At 36.9% G+C, this 23030-nt stretch overlaps 1 protein-coding gene across 8 annotated transcripts in view; it reads left to right on the forward strand.

Annotated features, from left to right (window-relative positions):
* The window catches only part of LOC134649796 (dachshund homolog 1), a 180194-nt gene that overhangs the window by 104472 nt on the left and 52692 nt on the right, over positions 1-23030 (forward strand). For 6 of the 8 annotated variants that reach the window (XM_063504626.1, XM_063504645.1, XM_063504638.1 and 3 more), the window contains 3 exons: positions 1686-1756; positions 2093-2350; positions 5505-5720. In XM_063504626.1, the coding sequence (XP_063360696.1) occupies positions 1686-1756; positions 2093-2350; positions 5505-5720 (545 nt within the window). The remainder of the gene's footprint in view (positions 1-1685; positions 1757-2092; positions 2351-5504; positions 5721-23030) is intronic. The other 2 variants (XM_063504632.1, XM_063504676.1) reach the window with 1 other exon arrangement.

Consider the following 23030-nt stretch of genomic DNA (forward strand, 5'->3'; position numbering starts at 1 on the left):
TTGATCTGGTGTTATCTTTCGTCCGATCAAGCGATGATCCATTCATTCTTTTCTGATTCGTTCGGCGTTCGAAGAACCTTGTTATATTTGAATAAACTGTATCCGAGAAAATAATTCGATCTGGATTGATCGTGTCTAATCTTAAATATCTTAAGTCTTTTATATATTTTTTTAACTTTGGTGCTCTATATGAAGATAATGTCAAAGTTATAAGTCATCGTCATGTAGCATTTCTAATACGTGTTACATATATTTGTGAGATAATACATCAATAAAATAATACCAGTTAAGTTTAGAAAAAAATCACCTGCGCTTACTTCAATGATAGTAAATAAACTCATTTAACATCAAAAATCTCTAAACAAGGTGTTCAAAGTATGTAGAAACATTAACATATTAATTGTAGGACAAATGAAAAATATATTAAATTCAAACGGCAACGCTCCGTGACTCGTCAGTAAAGTACGAAACGACTCCATTTCGAGGGTTCACCATAGAGTAGCGGCGCTCAGAGAGATCGCATGTTTTCGCAATTTACCACTACCTACTTACTTTTGATATGTGGCAGTCTTTTGCACGCAGATTCACCCGCATTCAATTTAGTCATTATATTTTCGTTTAGAGTTTGTTTACCTATATCGACTAATTGTCTAATACATAACTTATACAATAATTCCAATATCTTCAACGGCAGAAATATAGTTTAAAAAATACTAAAGTCAAGACAGTTCACCTTTCAAACTAAAAACAACCTTCATTAAATCTGTTTACTTGCCAGTATAAAGTTTACATTCATCTGTAGGTAATCCAAGAACAATGTTATGTAAAATATAATAATTAAAACTATTTAAAATAATAGCCATTAAAAGGTTTGCGGTGCCCTCTGAAATCCAGCTGTATCCTGCACCTCTGTGTTCTACACTACACTGTAATCCACAAAAGGGTACCGCGAAGGCTTAAAACAGCCACTTATTATGTATGTTACATTTCACTTTCAGACGTCATTTATATTCAAATGCTCAAAAGGCATTACTGTGCAAAAATTGTAACATTAACCCCTTTGAAATGAGTGAAATTAGTTTGGGGCGAATTCACGTTTCTTCAGGTTTTTAAATCGGCTCATTCATGATTCTCTTTGTTGTTTATTTTTAAGTTCCTTTTCAAATAGGTATTATTCAGGCGTTATATACTATCGCTTGAAAAATCATGCGATACTTTACAAATATGAAATTAAATTAAATGAAGACAAAAACAAGTTTAACGATCCAGCTTCACAGAAGTTAATAAGTAAATATTCATAATATAGAATCGAAACGGAAGCTTGAGCAGTTCAATAATTCACAATCAAAAAGGACCCGCGGAATTAGGGTAGCGGCACGAGATATCCGCATACAAAATGATTACATATCTGCCTTCTTCATCCGCTTACAAAGACTCTCAGCGGGGCACCTCAATATTATACCCCTGCCTTTGTGGTAGCTCTGAGATCCCAGTGGGAAGCATGCTTTATGGTTTCAAATGATAAAACTGTAGTCAGTCAGTAGCTTTGAAGAAATTTATTTGACTTACCGTGTCCGATTTGACGTAGTTAAGACCATTCATGTTCTCAACGAGATATTGACATGTGATTGCTAATGATATTTTTTAATGTTAATAGATTTTGATGTTTTTGTCGGTTGTTTCAGATTGCGTGACGAAAGAGGCGACATGGAACGAGTTATGGCAATCGATAAAGCTCGTGAAGGGTCACATAATGGTGAGTAGATAGAGCTAAGTTGTACAAATGAGACTAAAAATCGTAGTCTGATGAATCTTTCTGTCATCAGCATTTTAGCGATAGGTAGTTTTATGAATACGCTGAAGGTTTTGGCCTGAAACCTCAGCTTTAAAGTAGGTACTTAGACATTTAGCTTCGTATTGAGGAGGTTATATTCAATATATGTCTACAAATTATAATTTTTTGTATAATTTTGCAAGTACACTGACACTTTTGGCCTGAAACCTCAGCTTTTATGTAAGTCGAAGCTTCGTATTTAGGATGATATTTACTGGATGTTTACAAATTATCATTTTTTTATATCCCTTTTCACAGGTTCATCGCCAGGTCACAGTCCTGTGCTCAACCTCTCGAAGTCGGGGTCGGGCGACCGCGACCGCTCGGACCGGAGCGATCGCAACGAGCGGGGCGAGGGCTCCGCTAGTGGGCGCAGCTCCGTCGCGTCGCGCCGCACGCCGCAGCCGCCGCGGTTGCCGTCCGCGGCGGCGCCCGCCTCGCCGCGCTCGCACTCGGACGAGAGCGACGCAAACATGTCGGACCAGGACGACCACAACATGAAGGAGGAAGACGAGGGTCAGTTGTCATTCACCTATTACATTATACCTATGCTTGGAAATTAACATTGGACTAGGTACCTGTCTTTCTTCGCAGTCTACCTTTGAGTGCTAACCGTACGGTTACGTAACCATAGAACAGTGTCACTAGTTTAAGTTTCAAACAGATTATGATTACTCGATAGAGAATGGATCTAAAATTTTCCTTAAAGCTCTCAATAGTGTCAATACACCGCATCGTGGATTTGAAGGTTTGAGAATATGTGTATTTTAATAACGTTTCAGCAATTCTCCCTCACATCACTGGCGAGGAGGCAAGAAAGTGTCGGCGTAGCATTAACACAACGCGGTATCACCCGTCCAATATACTCGACATGTAATGCTCGGCAAAATTACCCAGTAATAGCTCTGGAACCTTCAGCATTCATAGTTCGGAAATTATCAGCCATAAAACCACCTTCCTTTTATTTTAGAAACTGGAAATACCTACTTATAATAAGTGTAAAATTGCTACTACTATAACATTGTAGGTACGTGGCAATTTGAGGTCATGTTAATTATTTTATTACTGAATTCTCGATTTATGAAACTTAATACAGTCTGCGGAAGGCAAGTGCGGAGTTTATGCCGTAGGTAATCGTAATAATTTGGCATTTGCGCGTAGGTACTGGGCGATTAAGGAATTGATGCGCCTTTCCCATACTTTATCTCATGACATGATCCCTAGACATCGCACGTTTGCTTGTAATGGGTGGATATAATAAAATCTTATTACGATTATCCTCTACGTTGCCCTCCGTTGGTGTATGAATAGGGATTTAAAGGACTCATTTTCCATTGTGAATTTTACCCTTATTTCTGCCACGCATTATCAGATTTACATGGCTATTATTGGCCATGTTAGTGATGCCGGGTCAATCAAACAGTCCATTAATTGACTGCACATCTTACGCGCCTGACGCGCCTCGCTACACTATCATCTAAGTAATTTATTTTAGGTAATAGAGTAATAGAGTTAAGGCATACAACATTTCGTTATTAACGTATCTATTGGAGTATTAAAATGATTGCGGGACAATGATGGATATGACAGCATTCTTTTAACGATGTAGTTTGTTACACATTTTGCGGTATAAAAAATATACCTACATCTCCTCGCTCTCGCTCTTTAGCGATAAGACCGCCTGTTGTTACCTCTCTCTTCAGATATTATGTGTGTCTCTCTGTAAATGTTTTATTGAGGTTGTGCAATAAAGAGGATTCGTATTGTATTGTATCTCCCTTGCTTTTAATCAGTTCTCTTGTTTTTGTTCAAGTTAAATCTATTACTGTAGGTAATCATAAATAAAATCACTTGAACAAAAGGCGATAACCGCTCATGACATCCATAAACATTTTAAAACTAGATTGAAAGATAGCATTTAAATAGTGTTTGTGTATTATTAAAACGATAATGAAAAGAAATAACTGTGAGAAGAGTTTTTATGTTTCTGTGTTCATTAACGTGGAAGTGAGGGAAATAATAGAACATGAACACGAGTCAGCGACGGCATCGCTAATCACAACACCCATCCACAAATATAACTAGTCTGCGCTTACAATAGCTAAATCAAGTGAAACAATAAGGATTGTCTATTGTAGTTATGTACAAAATGTTCGGAGACCGTGGGAACGGATAGCTGTCTACGATTATAGGAAAATGCTCACTCGGCCACGGCTTACGGGATGAGCCTCGAGAAAATTGAGTAAACAATGGGTTTGATGTCGACACCGATTAAACACCTCAAATAAATTATTTCGACGAGGCACGCTATTTCGCAGGCGATTCGACATTTCAAAATCAATCATACCTATGCATGTGTGTTTAAAATAAATTACATCGATCCGTGATCAGTGATCACGCAGCACGCTTGTCCTGAACTCATTAAAGTGCTCTTTCCAAATCGTGTCATTCAACTTTCGTCTTTGCCCGTCTAAGATTACCTCTTTCTTTCAATCACTAATCTCACTTTTACGTTGATTTCATTTATAACCCTGAAGTAATTCATTTCTTATCTCGTTACTATCTAATGTCTAACTTGAAGGCATAATAATAGAGTTTAGTTTCGTGTGATGAGTTCTGATAGGATTCTGTTAATTGGCCTTATTAGGTAGATGGTGTTGTGACAAGCGGAGAGTGCTATCGTGAGCATCGACAATGACGAAACGATGTTGTCTTCATTATTTGATGAGCATTCACTATGTTGTCAGTTAAATTAAATGTATCGATAGATTATTCATATTCGTGGCGTGGGAGAGCAAAATTAAAAACGCTTTTTATGCGTGAGGTCTTCATATTGAGGAGATTAGTTTCATTCGATAATTTAATGGTGAAAAAATTATGTAACTGGAATATCATTTTATTTTAATTTAGTTCACCATATACAGGGTGCTTCCTGTAACAGGAGCAATAAATTAAACTAAACGCTGTACTCCTCAAACTGATGTATTTGTTTAGGTATAATTATACTTAGTTAATTTGCTTTAATAAAGTGAAGCAGAGTGAAGAAGTAGGTAACTTTGGTATTTGACTTATTTACTTACTGCCCAGCAGGATTACGTTATATCAAAGTTTGATGCATTAAAGGATATTCCTGTTCATAATATAACTTTAATATAATAGTCGTTCATTGCTGAATCCTTGTGTAATAATAATAATTATTTTGTATTGCAATAATAACTGCGCTGAATGATACGAGCACGCGATGGGCTTGTAAGTCGGTATTGCTTGCTTATTTTTACCGATACCATTTAGAGTAGTAAGCTTTTATGATTTATAATACCAAGCGCGGGTAGCTAATAAATAAAGTTGAATTTATAATGTAGGCTACTTCATTTGCAACAGAGTTAATCTATTTTATGAGTCAAATGTATACATGTATACAGTATACTACTTAAAATCTATTTAAATCGAGATTTTATTTAAGATGCCTAATACTTGTATTTGTCAGTTTTTTTTTACTTTCTCAATCGATGCTTTTGGATCATGATTACGGGTGTGGGTTTAGGAATTATCCTAGGTTTGATGTTCAGGTCAGGTCCTTTTTTTTGCATTGAATTGCGAGAATCTTCCTCTTGTCTATGATTGTATGATTGTGTGTGATACCCGCTAATTTGTAGGCACCCTTGTCTAGGAGCAGATCTGAGCGACAACGACCGCGACCTGCCGACGTCCGGGTCGCCCGCGCCCGTGAGCTACGCGGCGCAGGCGACGCCGCCCGTGCCCGTCGACCCCACGGCCGACACGCTGGTCTCCTCCACCGAGACCCTGCTCCGGAACATCCAGGGGCTGCTCAAGGTGGCGGCGGACAACGCGCGCCAGCAGGAGCGCCAGATCAGTTACGAGAAGGGTGAGTTCACTACTAAGCTATGTATTTATCGAAATCAACCTTTTTGTCTACAGTGCCTACTTACTTATTAATATAATAATATGCCGCATACGAACCCCTTGCATTGTTGGATTGCTTTTTAGGTAGGTACTACTTTTTTGACAGAAGAGAAAAGCTGGTCGTAGATAATACATATTTATTGACAATGGTTAGAGAAAAAAAACATAATCTTTCAGATGCAAATCAGTTTGTATACCCTTGGCTGGTACCATTATTAAATAGCTAGGTATGTAATTAAATATTTAGTAATGTAAGTACCTATACTCTATTCCTATACTCTATTTATGTTTAAAATACATACCTTAAACATTGTCAATTGTCAAGCGATTTCGTAGTCAATTAGACAAAAAGGAAAAAAGTGACTTAAGTAGGTATTAAGTATATCAGCTTTTAATTCTTGAGAGGTCGACTATACTTGGGAGGTAGGTACTGTAAATGATGTACCCTTCCTAATTCTAACCTTTAATTAAGCATCGTAGCTGATATGTATACCTACCTAAATAGGCAAGTTCGTTTTAATTCTGCTTCCTTGAAAATTCTTAATGCGTGTTTTATAAGCGCTTATGACCGTTATAAAAGAGAATTTATATCGATTACTATTTTATCGGGGAGGCATCTAACACAACCTAGACAGACAGTGATTTTATAATTAATGGATTTTGAACTTAGTTCACATTATGATCATGCTAGCGCTTATGCTTTCTAAGAAAATGTTACGGTTTCTAAATTAACATATGAAATTATTATAAGATGGAGACACTGCTGCAGGTAGGTTTATCGGTGTAAATGCTGTAATCGATATTAGTCGAGATCCAGCGCGAGTCGATTCCGCGTAACATAACGTAAGCAACGCTGATTAGACCCTCTTAATATCGAAAAGCACGTACTTTTATAACTTACTAGTTTTCCATTCCTGTAGGTCTGCTCGCCGTCTCGCGTAACGACACTAGAATCATTTGCATCGCATTATGACCAGACTATTTATTGCGTTATTACGATAAATTATTAAAATTAGAAAATAGTCGGTAAACAGCGGTTTTGTTGCCATTATTTATAAGTACAGTCGCATGGGTCACTCTGAGCTAAGACTGCGTCCTTACATAGCTATAATATAACATACAACGTGCCCTACACAGTGTAAAACAATCGCGAGTTTTACCGATGTAATTACGTCCTTCGTCATTATCCTATTTACTCACAGACGTAGTCGCTCGGGCAACATGTGTTATTATGAACGAATAACGACCAGATGAATAATATAGTGAAATTCAGAATGGTTACGTAGTCATAAACCTAACATTAAAGTAACCCTCGACAGGAGGAGACAGGACGGGTCTGTGCCGTTCTTCATGCGGGCTCATGTCGTGCCTTTTGCAAATAGCCGTAGAACAGATGCGTCTGAGTTATAGCCCAGCCCACTATCATTACACACGATTCCATTCGGACAGCATAATTATTTAATTGATATTTCTGCGAGTTATTTATTCACGTCATTCCGTGTTTTCCATGAGAAACTCTCTGTGCGTTATGGTTCGAAAGCTGCAATAACTGTAGAACTAAATTATTGGAAAACATCTAATTTAATTTTTTAATACACGATGTTCGTTTGCGTTGAGACCGCTCTTCCATTCACGCGAGGGTACAGCTAAATTTTGATAGATGGCGCTGCTTGTCTGCAACACTATCCTTTATTACTTAAAACATTGTAATCAAATGGCAATAGTTATTGAGCAAAGATGTATTTAATCGCTTCCATTACGTCTTTGGTGTTAAGAACATACGCTTGGCAATAAATTTAATTGTATTATACCTACTGAAATAACATAACTTAGGTACCTATCAATGATGCATCCTCAAAAGTTTTCGGTGTGTTTATTTGAAAGTTATAAGAATATATATGTATTAAAATTTGATATAGGTACACTATACATAGGTACCAACTCCGAGGCATATTTAACTTCCGGTAAAAATGGAAATTACGATCGGATATTAACATTATTCAATTCGTCGAATTCTAAACAAAAGAAACGAAAACACAATTGTTAGCCATAAAATACAGTGAGGTCGGGGAGGAAATTCACGGGGCGAGTCATCATCAAACTTGAATATCAATATTGCGCCGCGGGCCAATTGTATTAATAAACAAAACAAAATGAGAAATAATAATGCTATAGGCAACAAAAGGTTCCATTTCTCCCCCCCGATACATAAGTAACCGCTAAAGGAATAGCTCCCTAATCCGATAAGAGTAAGAGTCGAAATCGCGTACAATGCCAACCGGTAATTTTGTTATTACGATAATAAAAATATTGTTGATGAAACATTTTTCGAATCAATGTGTCTGGCGATCTTTACCGTTGAATTTTTAAAGAAATTACTGCAATCACTCGGTTGGTTCGCTCTGGAAATTGATAGGTGTTACTTGGACGCGAACCTCGCGAATTAGTTGGTCCCTTTGATTAGACGTTTTAATATATAGTACCTAAGTTATTTACTAACTCTTATTGGTGAATTATATTTTGTAACCTGTCTTTTATTTTGTTACCTTTCGTTTGAGCCAAAACACATTGCGATTGCTTATACTTAGCTTACATTCTTTCTATAGAAACCGTGTAAACATTGCTATGTTTACACGCTATGCTGCTGCATAGGTCATAACGACACCCCTCGGTCCCATACAAATGGCAGATCACTATCTAGGCACATTCGCTGACAATTTTTACACTACTGCAGAACGGGTGACGAACAGACAGAACGAGTGCACATTCACTGCCTTATCAGATAACCACAGGAAGGGTTGTTTGAAAGGCCTGTGCTATGATAAAATGCTGTCGATTCGTTCGTGTAAATAGAGAGGCAATGAATGGGAAATAGGTGTCATATTGCGGGCTTTTCAAGTGCCGTTTTCGTCGTTCACTACCTATTGATAAACATGCACAGACACGATATACTCGTAGTACTAAACTAACGTAGTGTTGTAGCAGCCGGGTATTAGATATTTTTGTAAATCATAGATAAGTTCAACGCAAGTCCATCACGCAAAGGAATTCCAATACAGTACCTAAGAATCATTGGTCATCTAATTCACAGTAAATCATAACAAATATTAGAAGTAATTTAAATACGATAATTTTTTTACAAACCAAAATTATAACTTTACATCAACTCGTTCCTGTATTTTGCTGCATTTCTTCAACGTAACCTTTAGCGGTCAATACATTACATTAACGCATTCTGCGGTCAATCGAAAAAATAAAACATTCCGAACACGCGAAATCGGTCTGATGCGATCGTCGCGACATAAATCTACTTCGGCTACTCTTTTAAGCCTTTATCCCTGTTAATTCTTACCGCTTAGTTTATTTCTGAGCGAATGGCCGCTCTTGTTGCCCAGGACTTGTTTCGCTCTTTTGTTTTACAACTATCAGTTTTTGTTAAGCTAAGTGCTGTTCAACGGACAAATGGCACACACGGGCAGATAGAGCTCTGCTTTATGGGATCAGTTGCACAATAAATTAGGGATTTAATTTGTTCACAGCCTTGGTGTATATAAACGAATTTCAGCTTGCTCTTATTAACATAATAATTCCAAACAAATATTGACATTAAAAATAACCGGAACACTAATTCCTTAAATTCTGGATTGCTAACAATGTTTCAATCCGCACTATCCCGTCTACCTACTCTTGCTCCACTACATTAATAGAAACACTTAAACAAACATAGCCATCAGATTGACCGGCAATCTAAACTCATGTTTACCATTTACAAACACGGAAAACCCTAATCAATGAATGTGTAAGCCCTAGTTTCGCCCGTCATTGGTGACGGAAAATCGCAAACACAAGTTGCCTAAGGGAAACAGCCCATCAATAACCGAAGTGACCGATGGAACAAACACGAACTGGCCAATGATAAAAACTGATGAGCAAATAGACAGACGGGTCTTGTGTACTCAGCTAATGGATTCAATTGATATGAAAGCTTTTACAATGCTGACGACGTCGCGTCGTTATCGTGCTGAATTACCGGCGGTTATGTATTTGCGTACGATTTTCTAGTTGATAACGTTTGGAAATATTTTAATGCTGCATATTTTTTTGTATTCAAGTTTCTATAATTAGTGATCCATTTTCATTGCTCTTGGGTGAACTTCTCTGCATCTCTTTTGTTCTTCATTTGTACAAATATAATTCGTTTATGGCTCTGAAGATTCTGACGACTTAACTCTTTTCGCAGGCCAAGAACTGCCTACATGGAGCGTGGATATTGATGTGCAACCGGGGTTTAAACATATCCTTGTTTGCCACCAATGTATTAAAAAAACGTTACATAGTAGTGCACCCTTTTACAAAATTGTACAAACATGTCAGTCACAATTCAAACTCCTATTTACTGATAGGATTTGTCAGTAAAGCGGTCCATCACGAAGCGGGCCATAACTCAAACTCGCTAGCTCCCATCGCAGTATACCGGTGTGCTAATTTAGAATAGCTTAAATGTTTTAAGAGCCAAGTGCGCTTAGGTCGTTTTGCACTAGCATCGCAGTACAAACAACCGCCCCCAGCGGCTAACGAGCCACCGCGAGATGCGCCGGAGTCGATAGCCAACGACGCATTGTTGCCGCGCCGCGCCAGCTTTCGCACCATTGTGAAGAGGTGCTGCAAAAATCGTCGAGTTCGATCTCTGTTTGTTTACTTCAACTTTTAACTTGAATTATGAGATCTATGATTTTTGTTTCAAGTAAGCTATGGATAGATTATAGAAGACTGAAGTCGGACCACGCTAAGTTTCCAGTGGGTACCTAATAAAATAGTATATATGTAGTTGTAGCTCTATGGGTAACAATATAGACGGGGAAACCCCTTTCAAGATCATTCAGCATTAAGATACGAGTAAGTCTAGTTTTAAATTGAGTATTAATTACAGCATACTTACATAAAAAAATCATAAACGTACCTATGCTTTGCTTCTAATAAGGTTTCCTATTCCTACACAATGTGCTCGCTGGACTAAGTAAACCATAAGGTGACAGCTGAGCATTAAGTCATGTGCACACTTACGCGGATAGCATGGCTAGTTATTTTAACTATCCAGCAACGTTGTGTCAGTGATAAAAATGCTTAGTAATGGTAGTTTTCAATTGTCTGCTAACTTGAATTGGCTGCTGGCACAGTAAACAGAACGGGCGCGCGCATTAAAGAACTCTACAGAACTTACAACTAATTGCATGCGATTTTCGATACATTGCCGACTAAGTAGGTGCAACCAATTCAATCATTGTTAAAGTATCGAAACACTCATGTGATTTTTGCAAAGTGAGTGGACTCCTCTTCCACTGCCTTTGGTTTGCGAATTCAGCACCGTCTTTAACCTTAAATTGATTTTGATGCCAATTGTATTAGGTATGTGAAAAAAGCGAATTTGTTATAGAATGAGCATTGATTAGACACCAACATGATACCAATTTTGGACCATCAGACCATCACCACGCACTCGAAGTGTGCACAGCCCTTAAAATGGCATTCCCGCAATGTACCGATACGCGACATCGGCCATATTGGATTACTGCGCGTGTCGCTCCGGTTACGATGCGCGCGCGCACGAGACTCGACCACACACACGCTAATACCTATTGGCCAAGTTTATCTTGGCCGTGGTTTAGCAAATTACTATGTGCGAGCCATGACGCCTATAAATTTAATCATTTTTTTAATTAACTGGAAATTTTATAATTGTTTTAGATTAATAGAGCTGTTCTTTGTTAGAACTAATGCGAGTCTATCTAATATAGGAACGGAAGAGCTACAGGTCATCAGCATGTTCCTATTTACCGTAGTTATTTTATTAGGTGCCGTCTGCCCGCAACATATACAAATTGATATTAATACCTGTTTACAATCGTTTCTTAGTTTGGGATTGTCTTTGAATGTACTCGTACCTATATTTACACAATGAGTTAATAATTCTAAAAAAACAACAATTCTTCACATAATCAACCAAATCTTAATGCCAACTAACCATTTTTGTCTGTTATATCCGGTAGGTGAAGTTAAATAATTACGTTTATTTTCTTAGGGGAAAACTTTGGAGCGTGTTGCTTTACTGCCAGCGGCGTTCATGTGCTCAAATATTAACAGTGGAAATATTAAATTTCATCTCAAAATTATCAAAATTACTTTGACATGCTTATTTATTAAGTCAGCAAAAATGAATTATATTTCCATTTCAAGGGGAAATTAGGTGAGGTCAATATGCCCAATTCTCGTTATAGGTACTTATTTCTTTTAAGGGAATTTAGTGCAATCTAATAAATGCATCCATGTTCTGGTCTAGTGACTTTCCTATATGGTCAGAGGATTATATAAAGTTTTCTGAATAGAAAATTGATTTGGGAATTTATAGGTAGGTAATATATGCCGGCTTCGGTTTGCCTAACCTTAAGGATACAGATATTTGAAGTACGTATATCTGGTACACATGGATACTTGAGTGAGAGCTAATATTACCAAACATTTATATACCTATATATTGGTCAGAATATACACGAAACCTGCTTAAAATTCCCATTTGCATATTCCATTAAAACTAGCAAACTTTACAAAAACAATAATTTGAATTTGGAATTATTGTTTCCGCACATAGAGTATGTTAAATTGTTAATCTATTTTCTCGAGCAGCAGAGGGTTAAATACTTATTCCGCCCGGGGCTTGTAACTATTGTAAGGGGCTATTTGTAAGGATGTATACATGTTAACACTTAAGGGGTCATACGTCGTTTTGTTTTGACGCGGGAAGTCTGAACCCTGAAGTCGCCCATGTGGAAACGGCGCTATGTAATCCGTTTTGGTTTGGCTTTGAATAAGAATTGACTGGGGCGGGAAACCTCCGTATTGTCGCTTTACTTTGGTATGAATCCTCCGATTTTGAAACGAGTAAAGTAATTATAGGTCTGCCACATTATCTTACGCGGTTCACAGAGTACTTGCACGGTGGTTTTATAATAAACGTAGGGCCTAAATCTAGTCCAAGTATTTAATCATTACGTAATTAATACATATAATGCTTATCAAGCACACAGAGCCGTCTTCAACTGTACTTACTGGCCCGTAGTTCGCCATAAAATCTATGTCAAGTTAATAGTAGACCTATCCTAAGGCAAGTTATCTATCGAAATTGCACATGGACTACTTCCAACTTTAATTTTATTTTGAAATGTATGTGGCTATCGGCCCGATTCGAACAATGCTTATAAGAAGTCAAAGAGGAACGATACCTATCTGTCAGTGTCAAAAGTGACATTTTTTTGTTGATGAAATGTCACTTTTGACACTGACAGTTAAAAATTACTGTAACACTAAAACTTAAGGTGACGGTAGAGGTGGGTAAATTTTCAGATTCTGTCAATTTACCCCATTTCACACACAAGCGCACTTCACGCACACTACCTCACTTTACTGGGACAGGTCATTGACCCATCAAGTTTTTTTAAGATAGCGTTTTGAGTTTAGTGTTAACCACTGACCTCTTTTGAGGAACAGAAACTGTAAAAACGTTCCATTGAAAGAAGAAAGAGAAACAATACATTAAATCTTGCTCTCCTTGTCTGTTCATGTCACACGTGACGTCTTGGAGGATATAATCAAACGGAGACGCCATGTCTGTAATTTTCTGTACAAAACAGTCTGCCGATTTTTGCGGGGGAGGGGAACGTCAAATGTATGCGTAACGTAAAAATAGCCATGTCAGATAAACGTCAGTCCATACATTGTGTATGACCGTTGGCCGCCTATTTTCGACAGAGGGGAAAGCCTGTTAATGGCTACTCCGTTTAGTTGTATCCTCCAAGCGTGACGTATTTAAATTCTAATTTAATTCATTTGATTGTTAACTATTTTCTGCATATTATGGCTTTGTCGAGATACGCGTTTTGTAAAGTTAAACCGAATAAACCCAGATGTCATTAAGTCAGATGTAAAATGTTATTTACTACTCTATACGGTTATTCATAAGGCGAAAAATCAATTCAATTAAAAATTTAAATAAATAAAGTTTCGGCAGGGTGGAAATTTAATTAAGGCCGACAAAATAAAATTTAATAATATATGTCGGCTGATGTACCCCTAAGATCTTTACAGATTTACTTGTACGAGTATCGTATATTCGCTATTTATTTTGCTATTAAATTTATAAAATTAAAATAAATAATTAAATATTATACTGGCATTCCACCGCTATTATTTCAGTGCTGAACTGATTATCTTCGATCGTAGCCTTGATGATGTAGTTGTACTTACACTTACGGCGGTAGGAGCGGCAATGAACCCCGCGCAGCGTAGAACGAGAGGTGCGTTGGGATAAGTGCATATACATATAATTCTTCGTGCGTCTGTCTGTATGTCCATCCGTCTGTCACAGTCTATTTTCTCCGAAACTACTGGACCAATTCAGTTGAAATTTGGCACACATATGTAAATTTGGCACACAAATGTAAATTTGTGACCCAAAGATGGACGTGTAACGTAAATAAAATGTATTTTAGAGAATTTGAAATACGGTAGCCATTTTTGGGGGGGGGGGGGTAAATGAAAAAATTAAAAAATAAGTTTTTTAAACTATATAGTGCTACATATCAAATAAAAGAGCTCATTGTAAGAATCTCAAAGATATATTTTTTTTATAATTTTAGCATTAATAGTTCAGCAGTTATTCATGAAAATAGGCAAAAAATTATCATTCTCCGCCCACTTTCTCCGAAACAACTGGATCTAAAATTTTGAAAAAAATACACAAAGTAGTTCTTTACCTATATATGTCAGGAAAATCTATAAGAAATGTGCAGTCAAGCGTGAGACGGACTTAATATACGGAACCCTTAGAATGCGAGTCCGACTCGCACTTGTTTTTGTTTAGCTCTTATTAGGTTTAAGGAGTTTTATGAGTGAAAAAAGAAGTTTTTTGTTTTATGTGCCCGCGTTATTGCCGATCGATTGTGTTTTAAACGATAATTAGACAAAAAAACTTGTTTTTCACCCAACGAATATAGATCCCCATGACACATCTTCCAAGTCGCCTTTGGATAGGCTTAATTTTAAAAATAATTGAAATAATGTTCTATATCATTCATACTTGCAAAAAAAGACTAAAAATAATTTACGTGACCAATGCTTATTATTAGTAAATATCTTACAATTTAATATCTGATATATCACACGATACAAAAAAATGGCCGCAAAGTTAAAAGTTTATTTATTTACGTTACTAGTCCATCTTTGGATCACCGACTCTTTGTCATATGTGAAAAATGTGTACCAAATTTCAATTGAATTAGTCTATTAGGGGCAGACACACGAGTGATCTTAAAAGGGATTTTTTTCTTGAATGATTTGTATGTACTTACCCCAACGCACCTCACGTTCCACGCGGCGCAGCGTAATCAGTAAGTACCTAATAATTAGTGTCCGACCGAAACACAAATTTCTGTATATATATAAATATTGTTGTCCTACTTGCTCCCCAACTTTTGGTTTTTGTCACATAGTTTAGTTTCATAATAAGAAGTACTATTTCGTATGTTTCGGCCAGGCCGAAAGATTCGGCCGTTTTTTGGCCGAAACCGAAACTACGGCCGAAACATGATTTTATGGCCGAAACTGGCCGAAACCGAAACCGAATCTTCGGTCGGACACTACGAATAATCACAATGGTCTTAAGTACCACAGACCCTACTGTCGCTTAAGTCCTTTATGACAATCTCTGCCTATTAGAACTTATAAAAAAAAAAGAAACCGAGTAATTATATCCAACTACCGAACCTGCTTACAAATTTTCTCGAGATATTTGAGAAATGTGATATGCAAAGGAGAACATTCGAACAAACGAAAGTATTTTTGCCCAAGCTGAAACGGAGACCTTCGCCTACGCTCGGTCAGTGATGGTTTAGGTACAGTCAGCTGCAGGTCACCCCTGCATAGAAGATTGTATGCAGGGGTGGTACCTTTTCTCTGCAGCTGACTGTACACCTATAAAAAATTGTTGTACCTGCTGCAATTTTATACCGGTACCGTACTTTATATTTCAACAGGTATAGTACCTTCAAAACGAAACGGTATTGATAAATAATAACGGTACCGTACCGCCTATAAATAATAATAATAATTCAGCCTATATACAGGGTGGTCCAAACCTTGACGTCCAAAAATTTTTTTTTAGATTCCTCACGTCGTGGGCTATCAGAATATACCCCATGTATGTTAGCCGATTTTTCGTAGTTATCGAGTTATGATTTTTTTTTACTTTTAACTTTTCATATGAAATTCCGGGGTTCCCATACAGAGTGGCTAAAAAATAACTGCATTTCCGTTGCCAGGGAGGTTTTGGGATTATACTGAGCAACTTTTACAATGGGGCCAACCCCGAAACCGCGAAAAAAAATTACCCTTCCATAGAAAATGGACTAGCCAAAATGTATAAAAAGCCAATTTTTTTTTCGCGATTTCGGGGTTGGTCCCATAATAAAAGTTGCTCAGTATAATCCCAACACCTCCCTGGCAACGGAATGCAGTTATTTTTCAGCCACTCTGTATGGGAACCCCGGAATTTCATAGGAATAAGAATAAGAATTGTTTATTGCCACATACATGAACATAAAATAGAGTTAGAATTACTTACATAATAAAATAAAACAGTTGTTATCATATACAAAACAAAAGTGAGAAGATCTTTGTATTAGGCAAAGGGTTCCATAAAACATTGTTTTTTATAGTAAATTAATATAACATTCGATTTATACACATAACAATAAGCAGGCCAGGCCGCAGCGATATTGGCCTGTAAGCTTCATCTCGGTCTCCAAATCCGCAAAACTCGCTGGTACTAAATGCTGGTCTTGCCGTTATTAATTATCTTGATTCTTGAAGATTATCAGAACAGCACGTTACGTAATCGCATACATAGACGGAACGAACGTCAACAAAGTAGGTGTAGACACTGCAAGTCTTTAGGTATTAAACGAATTACGCTTCGTATTAATAGATGAGTAATATTTAAATGAACATATAATATTCTCTAACATAAATACAAGATTACAATTAATTGACATCAAAAGTCATTGACGTACAGAAGTCATATACATTTTTATAATGACGCAAAATTGATACCAGCATAATGAAAATCAATCCCAATCAGTAAAACGAGTCTTTAAACTTTTTTCATTTTAAGCGGGTTTTGAAGGAACAAGTTACTTAAATTCGATTGTAATCGTATTGTTTTAGGATAATTTACTGCTGTTTTCGACCGTTACGACCCGTAAATAACAACAACTCACATTTAAAATTTTACTGGAGCTCGACGTGATTATATTTATTTACCCTATTTTATGAAATACAATTTATCTACTGGTATACATTTTCGTATGCGTATATGATGAAATGTCTTTATTAATGTCAAAAACGAGCTATGACGACGTACACGTCTGCTTCGATGCAAGGCCAACGGCCATCTGACTCGAAGAAGAGTTTTGAGTGATGTCGTCAATGTATGGAAATTATACGAAAGTTTACATTTGGGATTGAATTTCTGTGTTGTATTTGTGAGTAAAAATATAAGTAGATAATAATCTGGTAGTTTAGTTATCTAGCCTTCAAAATCCCACAACAACTCAATTACTGTCAAAGACAAAACTGTAATGCGTCTTGCTCAAACGGAACTCCATATTTTGATTTTTGGACACTTTCAGTGTCGATTTGTAGAGAATTACAGGAAATAAAAAAAAATATGGCGTGAAGAGCCGGTACACGGCTTCTTCGTGAACAGATTTACGTATAATTTAATGCAGTTATTAATCATTCATTGAACAAATTGATTGCACAAAGTGAGGTCTAAATCGAAAACGTCATATACCGTCCCCTTAAACATATTGTTTATTCAGGATTAACATTTTTGAGCTAGGATTTTTTTTTATGTGTGTAGTAAGTAGGTACGTTATTAAAAATGGGTACATAATCAATAACTGTGCACGAAAATATCTACAGGTAGTTATAAATTCCCTACAGTAGCTCAAATATGAATCCAGCACCGCAACAAGCTAAGAAACTCCCTCAGGATCTCAGATCTAATGTAGCTGGGTTGGGTGCTCCGGACCAACTGTACTATCGCACAAACATTTCCGGTTCAATTTGATCTTTGAAACAAAAGGACTAAGATTCAGATCAGATTGTTAGAGATACTATGTCAGGGTGTTTCCTATTCATGTATAAGTAAAGTAAAGGGGTAAAGTGAGACAATCGTAAAGTTTAATAATAATTACATTCTCAACTCTCTCCCCGCTTGTGCACAATAATTAACCGCTTGGAATTACTTAGCTGAAATAATTTAATGTGACGCACGTCGGATTGCATGTAACTCTTTATTAGGGGCTAAGGACCTGAATCTGTTGTCACTTTTAAATCGTTTCATAGGTATAGGTTTTATTGAACATGCTTGATAGTAACTAAACAATCCTATTGTTCTATAGTCAACGTTATTATTATATGTGATAATCTACCAATAATCATCTAAAATCTCAATCTAGTATCCAGTTTCGGGTATAAACTCCTTTTTACCTGACTGTCGAAAGAGTGTTACTTTCTTTTGTGTGTGTGTTTGAGTGTGGGGTAAATATAGTATTTATTTTACTTATAACATCTAATATATTACATAAAAGGAGAATGACAGCACCCAGATAAAAAATACTCATATTTAGAGCTAAGCAACTAAACGAAAACTATTACACATTACACCCTTACACAAAATCAAGCAGCGTGTACATCATCCGACTGTTCTTAATAATTTAAACTGGTATAAACCAAGGACTAAGGGCTTTAGGCGACCATCATTAAAAGACCTTCGAGCCCTTAACGCGCCTAACCCGATGTAGTTCAATTTACTGTGGTTGTGGGATTGTCTCAACAGCGGTAACGGAACCCTTGTTTTAGTTGTAATTTACATACGGAATTACAAGGCGGAACATGTTTGACACAGTTGCGTACCGGACAAGTCATCAAAGCCCGATTCTGATTTTAATTTTTTGTTCTGAAATTGTCATGGATTTGGTCTGTCAGCTGTCAAAAGTGACATTTCGGGACAAAAATGTAAACCTCAAATCTGAAGTTTGTATAAGTATAAGTATAGGTCTTCGAGCAATACCGGCTTCCGACAGCGATATGTTACCGTACAAATCTTCCTGCCATTTTTTGCGGGGGAAAGGTCCACCCAGTCGCACTTCTCACACACTTACATACAAAATCCAATCTGTAATGACGACACAAATATGTACATAGAAAATGATACCCTACACAGACAAATCTTGCACACCTCGATCTGTTTTTGTGTATGGACGGACGAGTCACAAGTGTCACAACACGCACACTAACACATTTTCATCGAAGAATTTTATTGTTTTCTGAGAGATGAGAAGTCGGATTTGTCGCTCGACCGATCCGCAATTTATACTGGGCGAGCAAAATCGATAAATCCAACAATTACATGAGACTAAAATATAATAATTGTGTTTAAATGTAATTAAACGTATGATATGTAAAAAAAACATGTGAAATGTAACACCTTCTTTTTGTAAATTTGATGTCCTCGACCTCTTTTTACAACAAAAAACCGAGCAATTAGGCATTTTTTCTGCTGCTGTGTTCACTCGCGCGTCTGGACTCGGTCTAGTTTAAAATCCGAGCGCAACTAGTTTTATTACCCGCGCTAAATCAGTTGATCTTGTACCGAGGCAGAGGGGAAATAGTGCGAATGCCGCCTCCCTTCCGTGTTACTTGAAGGTATAGGTAGTTCCACGAGAGTTAAGATGAATGATTACACACACAGCTACATGAAGTACTGATTGCAAAAAAGTGAATGAATGAAATGAGTGAGTGAATGTAAATAAAAACCCTTAATTATGTTTTTAATAGGCATCAAAAACAGTAAAAATTAAAAAACAAATCCTTTTATAAACCATCGTTACTTGGCATATCTTCATCTGATTCGTTAAGATTGATTACGCATATCTGACCTTTAATTATGAATATAACCCATTCATTTAAATAAAATCGGTCAAGATATTTTATTTTCTGTTTTGTTTGAAGTCGCTGAATTGTTCTATACTTAACAAAATAGTTTAAAGAAACTTCACTGTTTCTTGCAATTCACTGTTGAACTTGCTATCGGTACAAAATTAGAACAGTAATTTCAAAACCTCCCTGTCATTACATGACAGTGTTGTTGTGTGCGTGGCCTCAACTCTCGTGGAAGTACCTATACTTTAAAACATTGTATTAATCAGTAATTTAAAAAAGCGGCCAAGTGCGAGTCGGACTCGCCCATGAAGGGTTCCGTATTTAGGCGATTTATGACGTATAAAAAAAACTACTTACTAGATCTCGTTCAAACCAATTTTCGGTTGGAAGTTTACATGGTAATGTACATCATATATTTTTTTTAATTTTATCATTCTCTTATTTTAGAAGTTACAGGGGGGGGGGGACACACATTTTACCACTTTGGAAGTGTCTCTCGCGCAAACTATTCAGTTTAGAAATTTAGAAAGAAAAAGATATTAGAAACCTCAATATCATTTTTGAAGACCTATCCATAGATACCCCACACGTATGGGTTTGATGAAAAAAAAATTTTGAGTTTCAGTTCGAAGTATGGGGAACCCCAAAAATTTATTGTTTTTTTTTCTATTTTTGTGTGAAAATCTTAATGCGGTTTACAGAATACATCTACTTACCAAGTTTCAACAGTATAGTTCTTATGGTTTCGGAGAAAAATGGCTGTGACATACGGACGGACAGACAGACGGACAGACGGACGACGGACAGACAGACAGACAGACATGACGAATCTATAAGGGTTCCGTTTTTTGCCATTTGGCTACGGAACCCTAAAAACAAATAATAGAATATCGTGTAACTTTGTATATATTACCATCAAGACCATGAAACTGCTGATCTCACAGTCAAAGTGTTCTTACAGTTTTGTGGAAGGTGAATAGTTTATAGAAATTAAAAAAAAAAACTGTTTCAGAGTTCAGAGTCAAAAACACTCGATACTGTTATCAAAAATTAATAATCCTACCCATAACTTTTAACAATATCCACTCGCACAATGCAGGCAGTACCGAAATGAAATACGATATAGCGTGCACCTGCCTCAAGACTCCTCGAGTATTAATATTCGTTATATGCAGTTAAATTTTAGAAGCGCGCAACCATCGGGAAGTTTGCACGAAAATGAAAAATTACTGGTCAGGGAGCGGCGACCGCGAAACGCTGCATAAGAAACAACTAATGAAAGCTTAGAGCCATTCGCATAAATCTCCTTTACATTTTTAATACCAATATATCCAGCGAGGGGAGCCTCCGCCCGGGAAAAAATGTAGCCGAAGAAACTCGCGGACTTTCGCGTTTATATCTTATTTAAATACCACCAGATGCTGTCCGCTTATAAATGTGTATATTTTTTAATCGGTGCCTTACCAGAGACATAATGGTATCAGCCGATCGGCCGTCAGCGGGTATGTAGATGTACAGAAGTTAATCGTGTTCGGTGGCTAATTTAAAAATCCCCTCTTGCCGGAGGATTCGCATGGCTGGGGCCGTCATCTCGCTACGGCCGCGTGATATCTCTTTTGACCCGTGGCTTTTTTATTCGCTTCGTTACCTAAGCTTTCTCGTATCGTATCGAATCTCGAGAAGTCGTGTAGTCTCATTAAAATAATACGGGGCTACTGGATAATCTTATCCGGTGTGTTCCGATCGCAGATTGGGTGCGCGTGCTCCGATAACAGCACGAGTTATTCCGACGTTGCACGCTCGATACGCTACTATACTTTTTAATCCATTTTCCAACGACATCTTCATTATTTGTACTTCTGCCCTCACTATATATAGCTGTGCTGTGAACACTGAATATCTTTACACTGCCTTCTTTTACGATCTTCTGCAAATATGCCTTAGTATTTGGTGTTTCGGGTAAAATACGAAATGCAAATACCTTATAATATATTCATAAAATTATGTGTTACACATGTATGACAAAATCTCTGCGTCAAATAAAGTGGTACTAGACGTGGTGTTTTTATTAAGAGCGTAAGCACCCGGTATTCCGAAAGCGTCTGTATTACGTGGGGTAAGAGCCGAGTGCACGACTGTGTGAGAGGTTTTATGTTCAAAATTTCACACATAATAAAGGGAAGCAATTCTTATGATTATTAGCGTGGAGACTGCGGGAATAATCCTCCGCTGTGACAAAGCCTGTGACATAATTCGAAAATTCTAATAACAATAAAATAAAATTGCTGCCTGTTTGTAAATTTAAAAACGGCACAGGGAAGAAAATTCGGTTTTCGCGCCACGGAGGCAGTTATCGTTACTTTGGATTTACCTTTTAAGAGTGTCATGAATATAAGACGAACAAATGTTACGTTAGTTCCGCGACTGGTAAATTTAAAATAATTTAATTATATTTAATTCCCAATTGAATTCATTTTACGCTTATCTTCTGTAAGTGCTAAAATGAGCATTATTCGGGAGTCATAATTCCTTCGTTATTACTATTAATATTACACCTTAAGACTAAGCTGGCACCGACTCCAGTGTTAATTCGAGCGAAAAACGACCTAACACAATTCGAAGGAGAATGCCGGCTTTTGTTTCCCTTTTCAAAGTACGATTTTGGTCGCTTTCACCTTAACGCCCGTTTAAATTATTTCTCCAGTTGAAGTCATAAATTTAAAGCAGACTTTAATTGTTATTTTAACTGCAAGCTTAACGTAGTCTTTACCAGTCGGGGGCGTGAAAATGTCTTAATTCGTATCCTATGACTAATATTCCGTTGAAATTAAATTGCTACACTTTTCTAAATATATTTTTTATGAATTTTTATGTTTTGACATCTTTGAAATAGTTTTTTTTCTTGAATATTCTAATTGTTTTTATCTTGACTATGTAAGAGTATTTACATTTATTCATTTGTCCACCTTTTTATAAAAAATAAATTTCTAGGGTTTTTGCTGGTATTGATTTATTTAACGAGAATGTAGAATAAAAAGCGCAAAATAATCTTAACAAAATAACCTTGAAATTGAGAGGCTTCTACCGCCGACTACAATAAAAATGTGTTTAATCTGTTTCGACAAATCTCCAAGGGCATCATGTACTAAATTTAAATATTATTGTTGTTTTTGCAGAGTGCACGAAATTGAAGGGAAATAGAATTTCGCGCCGA

This window comes from Cydia amplana, chromosome 1 (genome assembly GCF_948474715.1).
Source record: "Cydia amplana chromosome 1, ilCydAmpl1.1, whole genome shotgun sequence".
NCBI lineage: Eukaryota > Metazoa > Arthropoda > Insecta > Lepidoptera > Tortricidae > Cydia > Cydia amplana.